Here is a 19,026-nt window from a genome sequence, read left to right as displayed (position 1 = left end):
ACTGGAAACTATATTAGCTGCTACATTTACTTTCCTAACAGAGGGATAAAATCTCATCTCCCTCAGTCAGAGTGAAGGTGCAGTGTTACCGCTCTGTGGAGTGAGTGTGTGTTCCCAGAAATGAACAAAGTTTATGTGCAACCGTGCAGTCAGTGATTTACAGAACTTTGTGGAAGATGGATCTGTCAATCTTTTAGACTGAGTAAAATTCTTACAGAGCAGAGAAAAAGGCAGAAAGTCTAACAGCTTGAAAAGGCATTCTCAAGTGGAAAAAACAGAATGGTTTTGTTTCACATGAACCTGCCCATACTCTTAACCAAAGGTTTGCTCTTTGGATCCGTTTGCATTTAAAATAACCAAATGGAAAACAAAAGTAGCAAAAGAAAGTACTAATATTGAAATAACAGTATTGAAATTCATGTTGAATGTGTAAAAAACAAGAAGAAAAAGATAAAAACTGAGAAAAGGGGGAAAAAACATTCTACATTCTACAGATAAGAAACTTTAAATCACATGATGTTTTCAGGTACATATTCTAAAAGGAGTAGGAGGAAGTTCAGTACCTATTTATCCCCACCCCTTCTCATTACTATAACTATTTATTGGGCTTCCTTATTAATTTTAATATTGATTTGAACACTCTGTACTCTAGCAGGAGTACAGATACATAAAAAAATCTATAGTAAAAGTACCAGTACAAGTAGGGGTGTGATGGTGCACTTGTTTGTACAATACAATACGAAAGTGTACCAAACAAATACATGTAGCCTATGTGAAGAATGCAAACACTCGGGAAGCAAGGTGGCCACAGTGATGCCGCAGCGCTGCTGAATTGTCAGTGCTGCTGCTGCAACAACAACAAAAAAAAAACAAAACACTTTATTCTGGGGCGCCGATAAGGGGGATAAACATGACAACAGAGAGTATAACAGAAGCACAGAAGCCAGGTCGGATGTTAAGTTTCACTTGCGGTTTTCGGTCGTTATGGAGCACCCCCCCACACACCCCCTTGCCCCCCACTGGTCTCCTTCATTGTACCAAAAACATATCGAAAATGCACAGAACCAAAAACATACCGAATCAAAATTATTCTGTACCATCACACCCCTAAAGCACAGGACGACTTTCTTTGCTCAAGTAAAAATTTTGAAGTACAGAAATATACTCCAAATATACATCTTAACCTGCTGCACTGACTTAACTTTATGTCATCTTAATATAATATTCAAATAAATAAAATAATCTTAAAATTATCTGCAAAAAGAAGCAACATGAGCCTGACTCCAATGGTTCAATCTCTATTTAATTTCTGTTTTTGTGTTGTTATAGTTTGTTTTGAGTGAATTGTTTTTCCGGTCTGTTATTATCCAATCTTTAGTCATGTCATTGACATTGGGAAGGTGCACAAACATAATATAATTGCCTGGATTGTAGATGTACAGTGTAGGGATTGCAGATATTTGTGGAAAAATGTCAGGAGTAATAGCTAAGTAATAATATAATTGGTTGTGCCTGTAAAAGAACTCGCACTGTAAAACAATCATCTGTGATCAAGGCCTTGGACTAAATTTTCAGTGTAAAAAATTTCAGATGCCCATCTTATGGTTTGACTATTGCCAAAAGGGAAAAGTAACACACTCATCTATGCAAAATGTACCTTTATGCATGCAAACAGTAGTTTCTTTAAGCTCTTTTTGGAAGAATAGCAGTGTAAGTCAGTTTTAAATCACATTCTCCTACCTATACTTTTTGGTTTTTTCCCTCAGATAATTAAATCCCACTATTATAACACTGCCATCTTCAGCTTAGCCTCATTCAGCCTCATTTACTACCATACTAATGACATTTTTTCCTAGGATTCTGTACATGTTGTTACTACATCCTCACATAGTTTACCCAGTTTTATTACATCCATAAACATACAAAAGAACTGAGTAAATCTCACAGTCTGCAGTTGCGTTTCAGTCCAGATACCTGAAAAAGTCACCAAGAATAAGTGCTCTTTTCTGCTGTCATTGCTCTTTTAGTCACACGTGCTGGTTTCTGGCATACACATGATAAAAGCAAAGAGCCACTGGGTTTTAGATGTTTCAATTATACAGATGTAGGAAGATAAACACACGGCCCGATTGTGTTAAGGTCAGTGACTCTTTCATTACGTCTGCTTTTATATTTATCGCTTAATTTGCAGCAACTTTTTCTTTTCATCTAGTTCCCGAGCTGTGTTTTTCTCCGAGAACCATAAGAGGATTCTGTGAGAATAGAGGGACATTTTGTTTTTTCGTGTTACAACTTGATAAGATCACAGGTGACCTTTTCAGGACCAGTTAATGCTGAAATGGCTTGTCTCCTATTGATATCCTTTATTGCTCTTTGTAGTGACTTCCTCTAAACCCTTGACTCTCCCACAGTGCCTCCCACTTGTCACAGCAATACAAAGTCCAAAATATTTGTGCAGTTTGCAGTGACATCAGCTTTTCTTGCCTCTCTCTACATGACTCATTGGCCATAAAGCTCGACGGGATGATATTTCAGCCTCTAAAGTGTCTCTGCGGCGTGTCTGCAATTTCGAGGGGGATTTGTGGCCACTTGGTGTGGATGTGTCGGCTGTGTCCTGGTGTCAAAGTGTGAAAGCTGTCAGACAGTTCTATGAGTCAAGCAATGGCGTCACAGAGGCAGTGGCCATGCGAATGTGTGTGTGGTAAGGTTACTTGCTGATCATCCAGAGGGCCGTTTTGTGGCCAAAATAGCTGTGACGCTTCAGTCATACAAGATGATTATGAGCTAGAATCATACTCAATACAAAAATGGAAAGGTCGTCTGTATAGTGGACAGTTTGTTTGCATGTGCGCTACTGAAACTCCCAGTGTATCAGTACAACAGATGACTGTTCTTGGCCAATACAGATTTGAGGTTTTTCTTGTCACTGTGTTTAACCTGTTAAAGGAGTGATATTTGGCTTTTTTTTTTTCTTTTTTTAAATGTGGTCTGTATAAACTGTAAATGCTATGCTTGAGTCTGAATTCTTCATTAATTCAACTCCACAGGTCCATCTTCAACCATATTTCTGAGTAATGACACCAGAAAGGTCGTTTTGAGCGCTGGCCCTTTAAATGCAAATGAGCCACTTCACACCCCACCCCCTCCAGGTTGTTGACCATACTTTCTGTCCCATTCAGCCACTTGTGTTTGTTAATACAATCAATAACTGAACATTTCAGGTCAGTGTTTTTCAACCTTGTGGTCGCCTGAAATTTCTAGTAATTGATTAAAAAAAATGCTAATAAAAATATTTTTGCAATGATTCAATATATATTTCATTATAATTAAAACACCACACACTTTTCTTTATAAAAATCAAGTTCAAATAAAATGCAGGATGTAATATCTGAGAGGGCATATCTTGATTGACCAGATGATGTGACATGCATGACGTGCATGCGTTGCTATGCTTCAACCTGCCCGGACACAGTTGCAGTCAGAAAACTGGACTGAATAGAGAATGGAAAGATTACTTTGCCCGCCTGGCCCTGCTAAGACATCTCCAAGAGAAACTGAGAAGCAGACACCAAAAAGGTGCATTTTATACGTTCTATAGCCTAAATGTCATCTGAAATTAACATTTATTTGCAACATAGTATAGCAAACTTACATGACCAAAAATACATTAATTTTAGCAAAAAAATGTCTGGGGTCGCCAGAAATTTGTGATGTTAAAATGGGGTTACGAGCCAAAAAAGGCTGGGAACCATTGTTTTAGGTAATCAGCCCAAAGTTTGGACATATTTTCAGTATGGACTACAACTGCTGCTGCTGACAAACAATTATGGTGTACTCTGAGAAATGTTCATCGGAAGTCTTGACCTTATATGTGCAAATGTTGTGATGTAACTAGTTATAGACGTAACAAATCAAGCAGGAATTAAAACAGGTTGTAGAAAGCCACTTGGTTTTTGCCAAAATTAATATAAAGATAGTTTTGCAGCACCTGGAGGGTTCAAATTCAAACTTCATGAACTATTAGGGTCCAAATACACAAATGAATGTACCAAAGACTAATAAAAGTGGGTTTAGCAAAATATGAGCCCTTTAAACCAGGGGTGTCAAACTCATTTTAGTTCATTGGCCACATTCAGCCCAGTGTAATCTGAAGTGGGCCAGACCAGTAAAATAATAACAGTGAAAAAAGTACAATTATACAATGAAAATGTTCACAAAGTTTCCTTAAAAATCTGAATAACATGAACAACCTCAAATGTCTTCAGAAAAATAGTGCAATTTTTAACAATATTATGCCTCAGTTTATCATTTACACATGTGCATTACAACTTACATTACAATTACAAATACACAAACAATTTTGTAACAGGTAGAATACTGGTAAAATTGCACTGGCCACTTTTAAGACTTGTCAGGTTGTTCATATTTGTTCAGGTTTTGAATTTTTCTTTGGAAAAGGGTAGTTTCTAAATGTTAATATTTTCATGTGATTTTACTTTTTTACACTAAAACAAAGAGAAAAATTTGCAGTTTTCATTATTTATAGGTTATTATGATAGTATTTTACTGACTTGACCCACTTGAGATTGGATTGGTCTGTATGTGGAACCTGAAATAAAATAATTTTGACACCATTGACTGTTAATATCTTCAGTGTAATTTTTGCTTTTCACAAATTCATCCTATGGGCCAGATTGGACTCTTTGGTGGGCCAGTTTTGGCCCACGGGCCGCATGTTTGACACCTGTGTGTTAAGGCCATTTAGGTCCAGTAAATCATTTGAATGCAAAACAAAATAACGGATTAGCCGATAGTAGAAGCTTTGTTCATATGAAACCAAGTTCTAATCAGAAAACAGCAAAGGTGAGACAGTATTTGTAGTCATCACTTCATAATGTGACCTTTATGTTAGCGCTTCTTCAGCTCATTCAGTGACTTTTAGTGGTAGAGAAATACTACTTGTCCTGTCAGATCTGCTTAGTGTTAGCTTAGCGCTGCAAAGTTGGTCACATTGGTTTGCCGTTTTCTAAAATCATTCATGACATACAGTACGTTGGTATCAGACTGATGGTGTGTTTTAGATATTTGTCCATTAATGTGCTTGTTGTTTGATTTGTGTCTTGTTTTCCAAAAATTGTTTTTTTTTTTAGCATTTAGCTGATGTTCTCTTGGTTATGTGGATGTATGGTATGTGTATACAGCTACAAGTGTCACCATGGCAACACAGATGGACCTGCTAACATGACATGATAACACAAACAGTAAGCACGGTAAAACAGCACATAGAATAAAGTAACATGGCAAAATGAGCAGTGGTTTCACACATAACTTATTGATACATAAACCCAGACCCCCACAGTCACCCCACAGTCCGCTGGTCACACTGGCATCAGCTGCTGAATGTGTTTTCAGTCCGATGTAATGATTTTACAATGACATCAAAACATGTTACACAAAGTTCTGCAAGTTAAAGTGAATGAACTGAACTGCTGCACACATTCAGATACAGTCATAACAATTTTTATGATTAAAAAATAAACTACTGTCAGCATAACAAGGAATTTTACCAGACATTTATGGAGCTATGTCAGTTGCTAAACTGTTGAAACTGCCTTCTCTCTGTTGGGAAATGAAGCCCTGCAGCTCAACCCCAACAGACTCCCTTGACAAAAGCAGCAATCTTAATTTCCAGAACATCATCCTTTCACTGCTTCAATCTGATACAAAATAATGAGTAAACCAATCAATGCAGCTCCAATTTTTAGTGCATTTAAATTAGATTTTTTGGCAAGGGAGTCTGGTAGCTTTGAAGAATAATCTAATGTGCTTGGCTCAATTTAATGGGAATGTTAGCAAGTAGTGTTGCAACGACGAATTGATTAAATTGATCCAACTCGATTCTTAGAAGAGTTGGAAACAAATTTGGCAGTTGATTCATTTGGTCTTGAGAATGTTAGTATTGAGGCATGCCCGTACACTGTGTAGTGTAACAGAGGAAAACACAAAGCAGCATGAGGCTTCAAATGCTGGGCTAGCTTTTTAAATCTAGGTTTACATTATGTTCGTGGTGGCCATGGCAGCCCCATTTGCCCAAAACGTAGTGCACCGTTTATGTAACACAACTTGAATATGGAGAAAAAAATGGCCAAAATCCCACGGTGCGCTACGTTTCGGGCAAATGGGGCTGCCGTTGCGACCGGGAATATAATGTAAACCTAGCTTAAGATAGCCTAAGTGTCATGGTTAGTTTAGCCTGCTAGCTAGTTAGACACTCGTCGTAATTGTAATGTTTTTATCTGTCTCTGCTTATCAGGCCACCAGACTAACATTACCAATCATTGACTGGAACTAATACATACAATGCTAATTTGATAGCCTATAACCGGAGCTGGTTGAAGACTATAGCTTGCTAGTCTATAGCAATAACAAGTCTAGGTAGCGGGCTAGTGCTGGCTAACTAAACCTGAAGCTATTGTGGGGATGCAATCATTAGTGACTTGTCTGCAGCCTATATTGCTTTGAGTTAGGCTAAATGCCGATCTTTGAGGAATTAGTCTTCTGTGTTTATCTGATGAATCGATTAGTTATTAAAATAATCTACAGATTAATCAATTTTTAAAATTATCGTTAGTTGCAGCACTATTAGCAATGAACCTTATGGACATATTGCATTTTAAAACAGGTAAATGTGTCTGTGTATTTTTTGTTATAAGCTCCTGTTCTACAGTAGACCCAGGTCTAAATACAGGGTTTGTACGGGTGCATGAAATCCTTGAAAATGCTTGAATTTCAATGTTGTGTTTTCAAGGTCTGAAAAGTGCTTCAATTTTAGTTCAAGTGCTTGAAAGTGCTTGTAATTCTAACTCTGTGATGTGATTTATTTATTTATTTTTTTATATAAACTCAGCCAGGTTAGAGGTCAAGCCAAATTTATTTACAGAGAGGTGATACATTTTGAAAAATAAAACTTTATGTCAGAAAAGAAAATTATCTGGTGTTCTCAGGTCCACTCCAGGTATATTTTATCTTAATCTTTGGCTTGGTATGAGTGTGCCTGAAGAACACCAGGTGGCTTCCCTTTTTTTGGATACAATTTTGTGTTGTCCTTTGATTTCTAAACCTTTTGCTATTATGAAACATAATTTTTCGATGTTTATAGTAGAGCTGCACAGTATATCATTTGAACATCGTCATCGCAATGTAAATGTGCACAATAGTCACATCGCAGGTCCTGCAATGTAGGAGGCAAATGAACTCAACGTGTTCTCACCTAATTTCCACCTGGGTACCTGACACACACTATGTGCAGCAATCTGCTAATCACAATAGTTCTTAATCAGTTTACCGAAGCAGACCGTGCCCCTGCACATGGGGTGAGTCGCTGGTAACAATATTGAAAAATGAGCAACGAACAAGAGAAAATCACCGAAAACTAAGACTCGATGCCAACATGAAAAGCAGCGTCGGTTATCTGAAATTATTTCAGCTACAAGAAGGATGATATTGAAACATGTGTTCTGTGTCGATAGTGCCTTCCACCTGACACCACAACGAGAGGAAACACAACTAATTTGTTCGACCATTTTTGTCAGCACCACACAGCTATTATGTCCTACTGAGTATTTTTTCATATCGCAATATATATCGCAGGGTTAAAAAAATTGCAATATCAGTTTTTTCCAATATTGTGCAGGCCTAGTTTATAGCATAATACAATGTACATCACTGTGATAAAAAGTGAAAAAAAAAAATCATGATAATTCCTGTGCCTTTTTAGAATAGCCTACCCCCCATAAGTTCTACTCTCCATTTTACATCTTCATTTCTATATATAGTAATTATTCTTTTATCTGTTTATTTCTTTGTATTTTATGGATTGTTTGTTTTATCTTGTTGTACAGTGTCCTTGGGTGTCTTGAAAGGCGCTTATAAGTAAAATGTATTATTGTTATTATTATTAGATGTGTATTCTAACCCAGTGATAAGGTGCTGTGCTGAACAAATTTGAAAAAAACCCTTAAAAGTGCTTGAATTTGACCTTGAAAAATGTGTAGGAACCCTGTAAATGGTTTGCTCCATCTTTTTTCACTGTACATATTTATGGTTGTGCCTTGTGCATGTTTTCCCACACTGACAGACAGAGTTGCTTTCCTCTGTGTGGGTATCTGTGTGCACAGGTAATTTGTTTGTATCAGTCCTCAGAGACCTGTGTTGTGCAGCAACACTGTGCCATTGTTGGTTGTTTACCTAGCGTCTTCTCATCAGTGTTAACCGCGTATCTTTCTCCCTCCCTCTCTTTTCCTCAGGACAGGTGAAGCATCATGGGGAAACACAATAGCAAGCTGGCACCGGAGGTCCTGGATGACCTGACCAAGAACACCGAATTCAACGAGGCAGAGCTGAAGCAGTGGTACAAAGGCTTCCTCAAAGACTGTCCCTCCGGTATCCTGAACCTGGAGGAGTTTCAGCAGCTCTATGTGAAGGTGAGAACAAAGTGGAGGACAGGAAAGAGACGCTGAAGGTGACAAACGCAGTGGAAGTGAAGTAATAGCTAACGATTATGCGGCAAACGGCAGGGGTCTTTAGAAAGCAGCAATGTAATTTTGTTGTAGCCTTTTTCTGCATCACCTTCAAATACAACTGTGCTATTCTTGAACCGTGGTAATAAAATTGAAAAGTTGTTGATGTCACATAATGTCAAAATCAAAACATACTGTTATAATGGGAGGAAAGCATGCATGATACGTCCACAGAAATGTTGGTATAAAATGTGATCGACTTGTCAGATCTGTAAGAGCTGGATTCTAGACATACACTTGCAAGTTAAGTGGGCAGTGGTTAGATCAGGGGTGGGCAATTAATTTTCTTATGGGGCCAGATGAGAAACTTTAAGTTGTTAAGGTCTGGACCAATACACTTGCAGCTCTGCTCAATATATCTCTGCAAAAACAATAAATTAAACAATACAGTGATAAAAATGTGGAGCACAGAATCCAAATATTTAATGAATATTCACAAAAACATTTTTGAAAATGTGCAAAACTACCTCCACATAAACTTTACATGAAAAACATTAAATGCATCCAGCTTTGTTTGTTTGCATTTCTCAGTTCTTTTTGTTTTTCTTTACCTCTGACTTCAGCGAAGAAACACTTCCAAGTCCATGTCTTGTTAAAAACTCTGCATTCTGAATCAATCTTTCTTTTTTTGGTGTTAGCTGACATCTCTATGAGCTGAAACTGACCAACAAACCAATCAATGTATAAACCTTATGCTAAGTACGGAAAGTACCTGCAAAAAATGTTAATTTTGCAGATCCTTCAAAATAAAAGCAGTGCCATTGTATTGGTCGAACCTATTGCAATTTTACATATTTGCATTGACTTTTAACTTGCCAGTGACCTCATGTGGGCCAGTCAGGGTCAGCCATATGGACCATGGGTCTTACAATGCCCAGGTCTGGGTTAGATGTTCCACTCCCTGCCTGAGGTGCTGCCCTAAATATGGACCTGTCATACATTCATAAATTCTCACATCATGACAAAAATATAGATTTTTTTCAGACTCAAAGCATTAATCTATAAGACACAAAATGTCTGCAGAACAGCCACAATTTAAAAGGCTCATAGTTGATCAATTAGGATAATTTTAAAGGAAATATTCTTAATTTAAGCATAATTCAAACAGGCACAATACAGGCACTAAGTGGGACTAGTTTGACAAAGTGCTTTTGAAAATATAGCCTTGGCATTCATTCTTAAAATCTTAAGTAACTTTATTCTTAACCTTTAATATTAGTTATTTCATTATTACCATAACTTGCATTGTAGTGACCATGCCAAAAAGTTGAAAAAAAAAAAAAAAAAGACCTTTTATCTACTTTTCCGAACTACATTTCCTTGATCTCAATGGAAAATATCCAAAAGAAAGAAGAAAGAAAAGGAGATTTAAAGAAAATCCACAGTTTAAAAGGCTTATGGTTGATAATTGAGAGTAATTTTAGAGGAAACAATTCTTAATTCAAGTGTAAGTCAAACATGCAGGCACAAAATGGGACTAGTTTGACAAAGTGCTTTTGAAAATATAGCCTTGGCATTCGTTCTTAAAAGAGTAACTTTATTCTTAACCTTTAATATTAGTTACTTCATTGTTCCCATAATCTGCAGTCTGCATCTGAAGAAAAAAAAAAAAAGACCTTCTATCTACTTTTCCGAACTACATTTCCTTGATCTCAATGGAAAACATCCAAAAGAAAGAAGAAGAGAAAAGAAGATTTACAGAAAAGGTACCACTGGGCTGAGAGACAGATGTTCTATGGGTCAACTGTGGCGAAACTGCAATATTCACTCTGTCTTGTGTATCCATGTGTTCCCAAACTGTTTAATGCAGGCTATAAACAATGACACCCCAGTGAAAAACAAGGGTGCATTATGATGGTTGAAATAGGAATAATGTCACTCAGTCTCCTAAACAGAAAAAAATCAGTCTCTCTTTATAAAATCAGTCTCAGGTGTATGTAGTGAATTAAAACACACCATCAAACACAGAGAAAACTGAAGGAAATAGAAAAAAGAAATAGGAGAAATAGAAAAAATCTGTCTCAAGTTTACATAGTGAATTAAAACACACCATCTGCCTAAATGTCTAACAATATTTTAACCCATATTCTCTGCCTCATTTAGCTGATTTTGTTTTCTTGCAGAAGATCCCGTTTACAGTTCATTTTTACAGTTTTATTAAGGCATCTGTGTTCAGTCAAGATACAATACAAACTAAGTACAGGTTCTGCTTCAGCATTAACTGATAAAGACCCAAACATTCACCAGCGACCAAAACCATCTACTGATCTAAACTGTTTAATACCTGTTGTTCCACTAATCCTATCAATACATGTAAATAATTGGTGTAAAATGCACTTTGTTATCTTTTCATGGTCATCAGATATGACCCATTTGGACGTTCAGAGGCTCCGTAGGAGTTGGATCAATGACAGTGGATGAAGACACTTGTTTTTATGTTACTTATTGATATATTTTACTGAAAAAGTAATTTTTTCTTCAGTTTTCTCTCGTTTTGATATAATAACCCTCAGCTTTAATCTGAGTTTTTATGAACATCTACATGATCAGTCAATTAGATATAGGAAAATACCTGATTTTCACTTAAAAAGGCAAAATACCATTGCAGTTCCTGGTTTTACATGGACAAGTATACTTGTACTTTTTGTTTTTTGTTTTGAATTAAATGGTACATATATGTAAAGGAGGGTAACTTGTGCTTGAAGTGAATGCTGTGCTTTCATAATTGTAAACCTCATTAAAAATATTCGAGCAAAATAAAAATAAAAATACCGAATCAAAAACCAAGAAAAAATCATTTGGGAACTGCCACTAAAGGAGCACTGGGTTTTTTATGGGTTAACTTCACATTTTACACCAACAGAAATAAAAGTACATAAAACATAGTAAACAAATCATGTCAAGTCAGCAGATGTTGCAGCTGCAGCCAAATGTGGGACGGCATTCTCTCCTCGCAATTGACAAGGTAGTATCTTACGATAAAGGAGATAAGAATAGAAAGGAAGTAGTTTAGCTCCTTTTTTTATTTGCCTTTAAAGAATTCTGACAAGTCTTATCATGGCTGACACTGAGATACTTGGGGTCATTTCACTAAGTTACATATAATAGAACACTGGACAGACCCAGTGATGTTGCTCTGTCCAACACAAATGCTCAGTTTTCTTAAAAGTTATAGTGTGACAACAGCAAAATGAAAGTGAATTTAAACTAAGAGTCTCTACAGTAGGTTGACAGGAAGTTGAGGTAGTAATTGTAGAGGTCTGGATAATGTGAGTTTGTGAAGTTTTTCATTTCTTTTCAATAGTTGAAGAAAGCTCCCCGGGGGCCTTATTGTTTTGGAAAGTATAATTTGATTTCTTTGCAATTAAAATACACAGTATACCCTGACAACCTGAAATCCAGACCAGCCTTCTTCATTGTGGCTTTCAATTTCCTGCCATGTTGACAGCGAACCAAATGAGTCATGGAGCTCTATTAAATGACTGATTTCATTGTTAGGTTGTTAGACTAAGGTTATTTTGGTTGAATAATCATCCATCCTGAATGTGCTAATGCCTGTAGGCCCATCAGAATACCGAATGACTTTTAATGGATGCCCAGAAGTTAAAGTTTAAAGATTTTTAGTCTGGGTTTTTAATCTCCTCACAGACTCTTTCACTGTGTTTATTTGCAAAGGCCATAACAACGTTGTACAACAGAAGTCATGATGCAAGACGGTACATTTGCACTTTAATTTTGTTTTCAGAGACATTCTTCTTTTTTATTCCTATTTATACACATCAGTAATCACATTTCACCTGGTGCAATGATTACATACTGAGTCTGAGTTACACTTTTTCAAGAATAAATCACATCATCACTATCATTTCATGAGAAGAGGTAACAATATTTTATTCCACCTTTACGGGCAACAGATTATACAGTTGTGCTCATAAGTTTACATACCCCGACAGAATGTGCATGGGACGGTCTTGGATGTTCCAATATGACAATGACCCCAAACACAAGGCCAAGTCCACCTATCATTGGCTACAGCAGAAAAAAGTGAAGGTGAAGGAGTGTCCATCTTAGTCTCCAGAACTCAGTATCATTGAACCACTTTGGGGAGGTCTCAAACATGCAGTTCATACAAGAAAATCCAAAATCTTTAAGGAACTGAAGGTGTTTTGCCAAGAAGAATGGGCAGCTTTAGCATCTGAGAAAATAAAGAGCCTCATCCACAACTACCACAAAAGACTTCAAACTGTCATTGATGTTAAAAGAGCCAATACAGAGGATTAAGAACTATAATAATAATAATAATAATAATAATAATAATAATAATAATAATAATAATAATAATAATAGTAATAATACATTTTATTTGTAAAGCGCTTTTCATAGAACTCAAACACACTTTACATAAAGCAGATAAAAACAGAACACAAACACATTAAAAACAGATAAAAAGCAGGTGCAAAAGGCAGGTATACGAATATAAAACAATTACACATTAAAAGCAATCTTAAATAAATGAGTTTTTAAAAGGGATTTAAAGGTGTTGAGGTCAGAGCAGTGTTGGATAGAAGGTGGGAGGGAGTTCCAGAGGGTTGGAGCAGCAATGGAAAAGGCTCTGTCCCCCCAGAACTAGGGTACGAACTAGGGTATGTAGACTTTAGATCAGGGTCATTTGGATAGTTTCTGTTGTCAGTATGATTTAAAAAGAGCAAACACATTTGTTTGATAATAAATGGTTTCACCCAACCATTAGCCACAAGTGACAGGAAAGTTTTTGCATTATCTTTCATATTCTCTGAAAAATGGCCAAAGAATCACAAATTCTGCTGGTGTATGTAAACTTATGAGCACAACTGTAGGTCTAGAGTTTCATGGTGGTGCAGTGGTTAGCACTATTATCTCACAGCAGGATGCCCTACAGATTCTCCACAGATACTCCAGCTTCCTCTGACCACCCAAAGACTGACCATCCAATCTAAATCATGTGAATATGAGAGTAAATGGTTGTTTGTCTGAGCCCTAAAATGTACTGGCAACATGTCCAGGGTGTACCATACCTTTGCCCATAGGTAACCAGGATAGGCTCATAAGACCCTCATAAGGACTACTGGGTTCAGAAAATGGATGGATGGAAGTTGCTAAATACTGAAATTTCTGTCTACAGTTAAATTTTGAAGTATTTTACTCAGAAATTTGTACTAAACGGGTCATATTTTTGCTAAACCCACTTTAATTAGTCTTTGGTACATTTATTTGTGTATTTGGACCCTAATAGTTCAAAAAGTTTGAATTTGAACCCCCCAGGTGCTTTAAAGCTATCTTTATATTCATTCCAGCAAAAATCAAGTGGATTTCTACAACCTGTTTTAATTCGCTCTTAATTTGTTACATTTTATAACTAGTTATGACATGAAATTTGCACATATAAGGTGAAGACATCCGACGAACATTTCTGCGAGTACACTATAATTGTTTGTCAGCAGCAGCGGTTGTAGTCCATACTGAAAATATGTCCAAACTTTGAGCTGATTACCAAAAATGTTCAGTTGTTGGTTGAACAGGACAGAGCAGCACAGTCAACATCCTGGAGGGGGTGGGGCATAAAGTGGCTTATTTGCATTTAAAGGGCCAGAGCTCAAAACAACCTTTCTAGTGTCATTACTCAGAAATAGGGTTGAAGATGGACCTGTGGAGTTGAATTAATGAAGAATTCAGACCCAAGCAGAGCATGTACAGTTTATGTAGACCACAGGGAAATGTTTGAAAATGCATAATTCCATTTAAAAAAGTGAAATATCACTCCTTTAAGACATGCTCCAATGCTGTAAAATAATACACTGTCATTTAATTAATGCTTTAAATTACATTCAACTGACACACCCCTGTTTGTGTTATTTTATCTCTCCAGTTTTTCCCGTACGGCGATGCCTCTAAGTTTGCTCAGCACGCGTTTCGGACATTTGATAAGAACGGCGATGGGACCATTGACTTCAGAGAGTTCATCTGCGCCCTGTCCATCACTTCCAGGGGCAGCTTCGAACAAAAACTCAACTGGGCCTTCAATATGTATGATTTGGACGGGGATGGAAAGATCACCCGCATGGAGATGCTGGAAATTATCGAGGTGTGTGTTCGTGATGGGAAGCATAACTTAATTTGTGTAGTAGAATGTTTTATTTCATGACTTTGCTGCCTGGAGCTGGAAACATTATATTTTGGGTCATCAGTCTATCCATCCTGTTTTTGTGATTGCAATATCTCAGGAACGCCTTGAGGGAATGTTTTCAATTTAGGCACAAACATTCCTGTGGCCTCAAGGATCAACTGATTAGATTGTAGTGGTCCTAGTGTATTTTGGCCGTGAATGCACAGTATGTAGTTTCTGCTGCTAGAGGCCACTGAGATATAACTTCATCACATGGTGGTAATTTTAGTTTAGGAATGAATCTTTAAGGGTTTCATCAGTTTTTGTTACCTTTCCATCTTCACAGGCCATTTACAAGATGGTTGGCACTGTGATCATGATGCGCATGAATGAAGACGGGTTGACCCCTCAGCAGCGTGTGGACAAGATCTTCTCCAAGATGGACAAGGACCACAACGATGAGATCACCCTGGAAGAGTTCAAAGAGGCCGCCAAGTCTGACCCCTCCATCGTCTTACTGCTGCAGTGTGAGATGCAGAAGTAGACGGGGATGGATGGGAGGGGAGGGATGGGATGGGATGGGGGACGGAGTTGAACTGAAACAAGAGAAGAACCGAGGATGAGAGAAGTGTGAGGCAGGGGGAAGTAAGAGAGGGATTCATTGGTGATGGGGAGGACAGGGGAAGTAGGGCCAGTTTTATCCTTTTATTTCATGTAGTGATGACCAGGACTGCGCCATGTTTCCAACACATCAGACCATTGATTGAAGCCATTCTTTTCTTTCGTCCTGCCCTGCTGTGTGATACACTTTTGCAGCTCATATTCAGTCTAGCAAGGAGGATTTAGGACACTGGAAATCCTTTTTCACTGATGGGAAAAATATTTTCCCATCAGATATTTATGCACCGTTACACTAGCCGTGTTTCCATGACCTATTTTTATCACTGACTCTAGATAAAAGTGGATGTAGACACTGTGACGCCTCTCACTGAATTGTGGACTGCTGTTTTAAAGCCTCAAGTTTGGCCTTGGCTTTTTAGAAACAGGAATGACCATATGTGGATAACAGGAGGGAGCTGGGAAGAACGTAAATCCTATAATATATACTGTATATAAATGTACAGTGGTGGCCAAAATTATTAGAACACCTCACATATTTAAGAGCTTACATCTGTGTGTTTTTTTTTTTAGAATTAGCCATTAAAATACCCATAAAATGCATGAAATATCCACAAAGTCAGCATTATGCTCCATAAACCACAGAATAAAGCCATCATATGGAGATTTAGGTCATATTTCTTACAAAAATCAAGGTAGGGCTATTTCACTGTCAATGTCACACAATGTTCCTTCACAGAGGAAGCCAACTTTCTTATGACGGTGCTTTTGACAATGATCATCACATTGTCAGTGTATGATGTACAGTCTTTTTGTTTCTGATGAACATACACAGCCTATCCTGCTCATCGGATAAAAACAGTAGGACTCACTTCATCTGATGTTTGTTGTGCTCAGACCATCCATCTACATGTTTCATTAACATTATGAAATGAAATCAGGTTTTGGAGGCAAAAAATCAGATCTGTCAGGTGTTCTCATAATTTTTGCCACCACTGTATATGATAAAAGTAAGGCAAGGCAAGGCAAGGCAAGTTTATTTGTATAGCACTATTCATACACAGGGTAACTCAAAGTGCTTCACAAAGGCGTAAAAAAAATTACGATAAAAGCAAAAGCAAGACATTGAAATTACATTAAAATAAAAAAAAGGGGGAAAAAAGACAAATGTGATTTTAAAATGAATTCACGGAATAAAAGAAAGACATTAATTATATCAAAATCACGCATTAAAATTAACATTAAAATTAAAACAGTAGCAAGACATTAAAAAAAACTTGGCATAGAAAATAAACACGCTAATTAGAGCTAGCTGACAGTTAAAACTAACAACATACGCTAAAAGGGTATATGTTGTAATTAAGACTGTAACCTCGAACAATCTAGTAAGTGTAATTTCTTAATCACAAGTACAGTGGTGCTGTTTGTCTTCAATCTGTCAGTCTTTGTTCAGGTTCAGCTGATATTAAATTGATAATTATATGGAAACATGGCTACTGTCAGCCTCTGTGCATAGAACGTAAGAACACAAAGCTGCACAGTGTATGGCACGTATTTACTTAAACAGGCCAACTCTTCAACTAAAGCAATGGAGAATATCCTACTATAATGGACGTTCTGTGTCCGGTGCATCCGACACGTGTCCCGATGTTGCAGCACGGGAGGGCGTACGGGTGCAATGCCGCTGTTGTACCACGGGGGGTGCGATTGTACAATGGCACCACGGGTACAATGCCGCTAGTGGTAAAAAAATAGACAAACTCACCTGCTCCTGGTTTTACACCTTAGTTACTGTTCAGAATGCAGTCACTTGTCTGTTTGGAGTCTAAGTTGCACCCAGGCGATTGGTTTCTAGACATATACATTGTTTGGATGCTGTCCACACTGGGTGGGTTTAATAAAAAAAATTGACAAAAAGTCGACCAAGAGGGGCTTCCATTTGGCCTGCATGGTCTTTCAATCAAACAACTAAGGAGCAAATGCTGTGCTGATAGAGAGGGATTTATGTAAATGAACGATACCACAAGCTGTCTGCGATTGCTTGTTTTTGTGTCTGTATGTGTGTTAACAAAAGCGCAAGAGTATGTGGATTTGTAAGAAGCAAAACACACTTTGCTCCACGAAAGCCTGATCAAATCCTTTCTGCATTTGTTTGTTTGTGAGTGTATTCATTAGCTCATCCACAGACCAATCCCCATCCACTTATACGGCTTCATCAGCATGTTTCCAGTAGATTACGGCTTGGTGTCCACATGCTTTATTTGAGAAGTATGAGGCAGGCAGGTGATGAGTGTTTTAGACGGCAGCCGGTCGCAGCGGCGTGGTGAGGCATACTGATATACCGCTCAGTGGCTTCTAGGCGAACCTGAAGCCTTTGACATGTGCTAACAAAATCAATATCGTATCAAAAATGATTACATGTGTTTGATTAGAAGGACGCGTAATTAGATTGTGTGTCTGAGAAAGCAATCAGGATTTTATCCAGCAGGTAAATATGTTCCCTGCATTATTACAACAGATAACATTTACACACTACAGGAAAAAGATATGCAGTCTTGTAATTATAGCAGCTCTTTAAACCAGTTTTATGTGATTCTAATTCTACGATAAAAAACATTACAGCTCTGTGATAATGGTTTGTTCCATTCATAATAGTTGGTTTATTTTGTGTTGCACATTAGCCCTAACTGACAATTTCATGAACTTCCTTGAACTCATTTATGGCTGGAACTGTTTATTAAAAAAAACTGCCAAAAGGAGTCAAAAATTCATAACCACACTTCATCTTATCTGAATTTGTTGTTAGATATAATCAAAGATGTAATAAACAAGTCGAAAGAAGTAATTACCAAAGTAATAATGAGATGTCATCTTATTAAAAATAGTAGTATTAGGCTGAAACTGTGGTAACCTGCAATTAAAATAGTTTTAATAGTGTAAAATTGTGATTAAAAATGCCAATATGTTTAATGAAGTATAACCTGATGATAAACAGGTAATATGAGTTGATATTTTCATGATAATATTGGCTTTGGTTCGTGAAATACCTTCATAAAGGGCTTATTAATTTCACCAAAATCTTTCAATAAACCAAACATCAAGAGTTATTATGATTATCTGGAAATATTTGCCATAAACATAGAATTTGTACTGAAGGGAATATTTGAAACATGTTTTCCCACTGTTACTCTTTATATTTGGCTCCATGTTATGCTTGTATATCACCTAGATATAATGATTTGTAAATAACTATTATGCCATTATTACTTTGTTAATTACATAATATTACTTATCTACTTATGTAAAATCAATCTATTACCCTGCTATAAGCATGTTATGACCAAGCTGTGATGTGAAGTGCTAAACAATTAACACAAACAGTTAAACAGTCACAAACACACCATTAGGCACTCTGATCTGGTTGATAATGGTCTGCAAATATCAACAAATATCCCCACAGGCGTCAGATAATACTCCCATAATTGCCCCGTCAGCGACTGGTGGATGAACTTTGAATGGAGCGCAGACAAAGCAGCCAGAATAGAAATCTATTAAAGGACTGTTGAGAGATGTGGGCATTGAAGATGTTTTTAAAAAGGGAGAAATATTGAAATATTTTAAAGGCGATACTAATGTTAAATGTGATCTTGCTTGTCTAGAGACCAGCAATTTCCCCAACAGAAGGAG

General features: G+C 37.2%; 1 protein-coding gene across 2 annotated transcripts in view; it reads left to right on the top strand.

The window, feature by feature from the left end:
- Nucleotides 1-16,297, top strand: part of LOC115428033 (hippocalcin-like protein 4) — a 40,435-nt gene extending 24,138 nt beyond the window's left edge. The window contains exons 2-4 of one of the 2 annotated variants that reach the window (XM_030146809.1): nucleotides 8,312-8,483; nucleotides 14,485-14,700; nucleotides 15,068-16,297. In XM_030146809.1, coding sequence (XP_030002669.1) covers nucleotides 8,322-8,483; nucleotides 14,485-14,700; nucleotides 15,068-15,265 — 576 coding nt within the window. In that variant the 5' untranslated portion in view covers nucleotides 8,312-8,321 and the 3' untranslated portion in view covers nucleotides 15,266-16,297. Of the gene's footprint in view, nucleotides 1-8,306; nucleotides 8,484-14,484; nucleotides 14,701-15,067 lie in introns of both variants that reach the window. The other variant, XM_030146808.1, reaches the window with a different exon arrangement.
- The last annotated feature ends 2,729 nt before the right edge of the window (nucleotides 16,298-19,026 follow it).

Source organism: Sphaeramia orbicularis, chromosome 11, assembly GCF_902148855.1.
Source record: "Sphaeramia orbicularis chromosome 11, fSphaOr1.1, whole genome shotgun sequence".
Lineage (NCBI taxonomy): Eukaryota > Metazoa > Chordata > Actinopteri > Kurtiformes > Apogonidae > Sphaeramia > Sphaeramia orbicularis.
The sequence above is the reverse complement of the archived record's forward strand: the minus strand, read 5'-3'. Positions and strand labels throughout refer to the sequence as shown.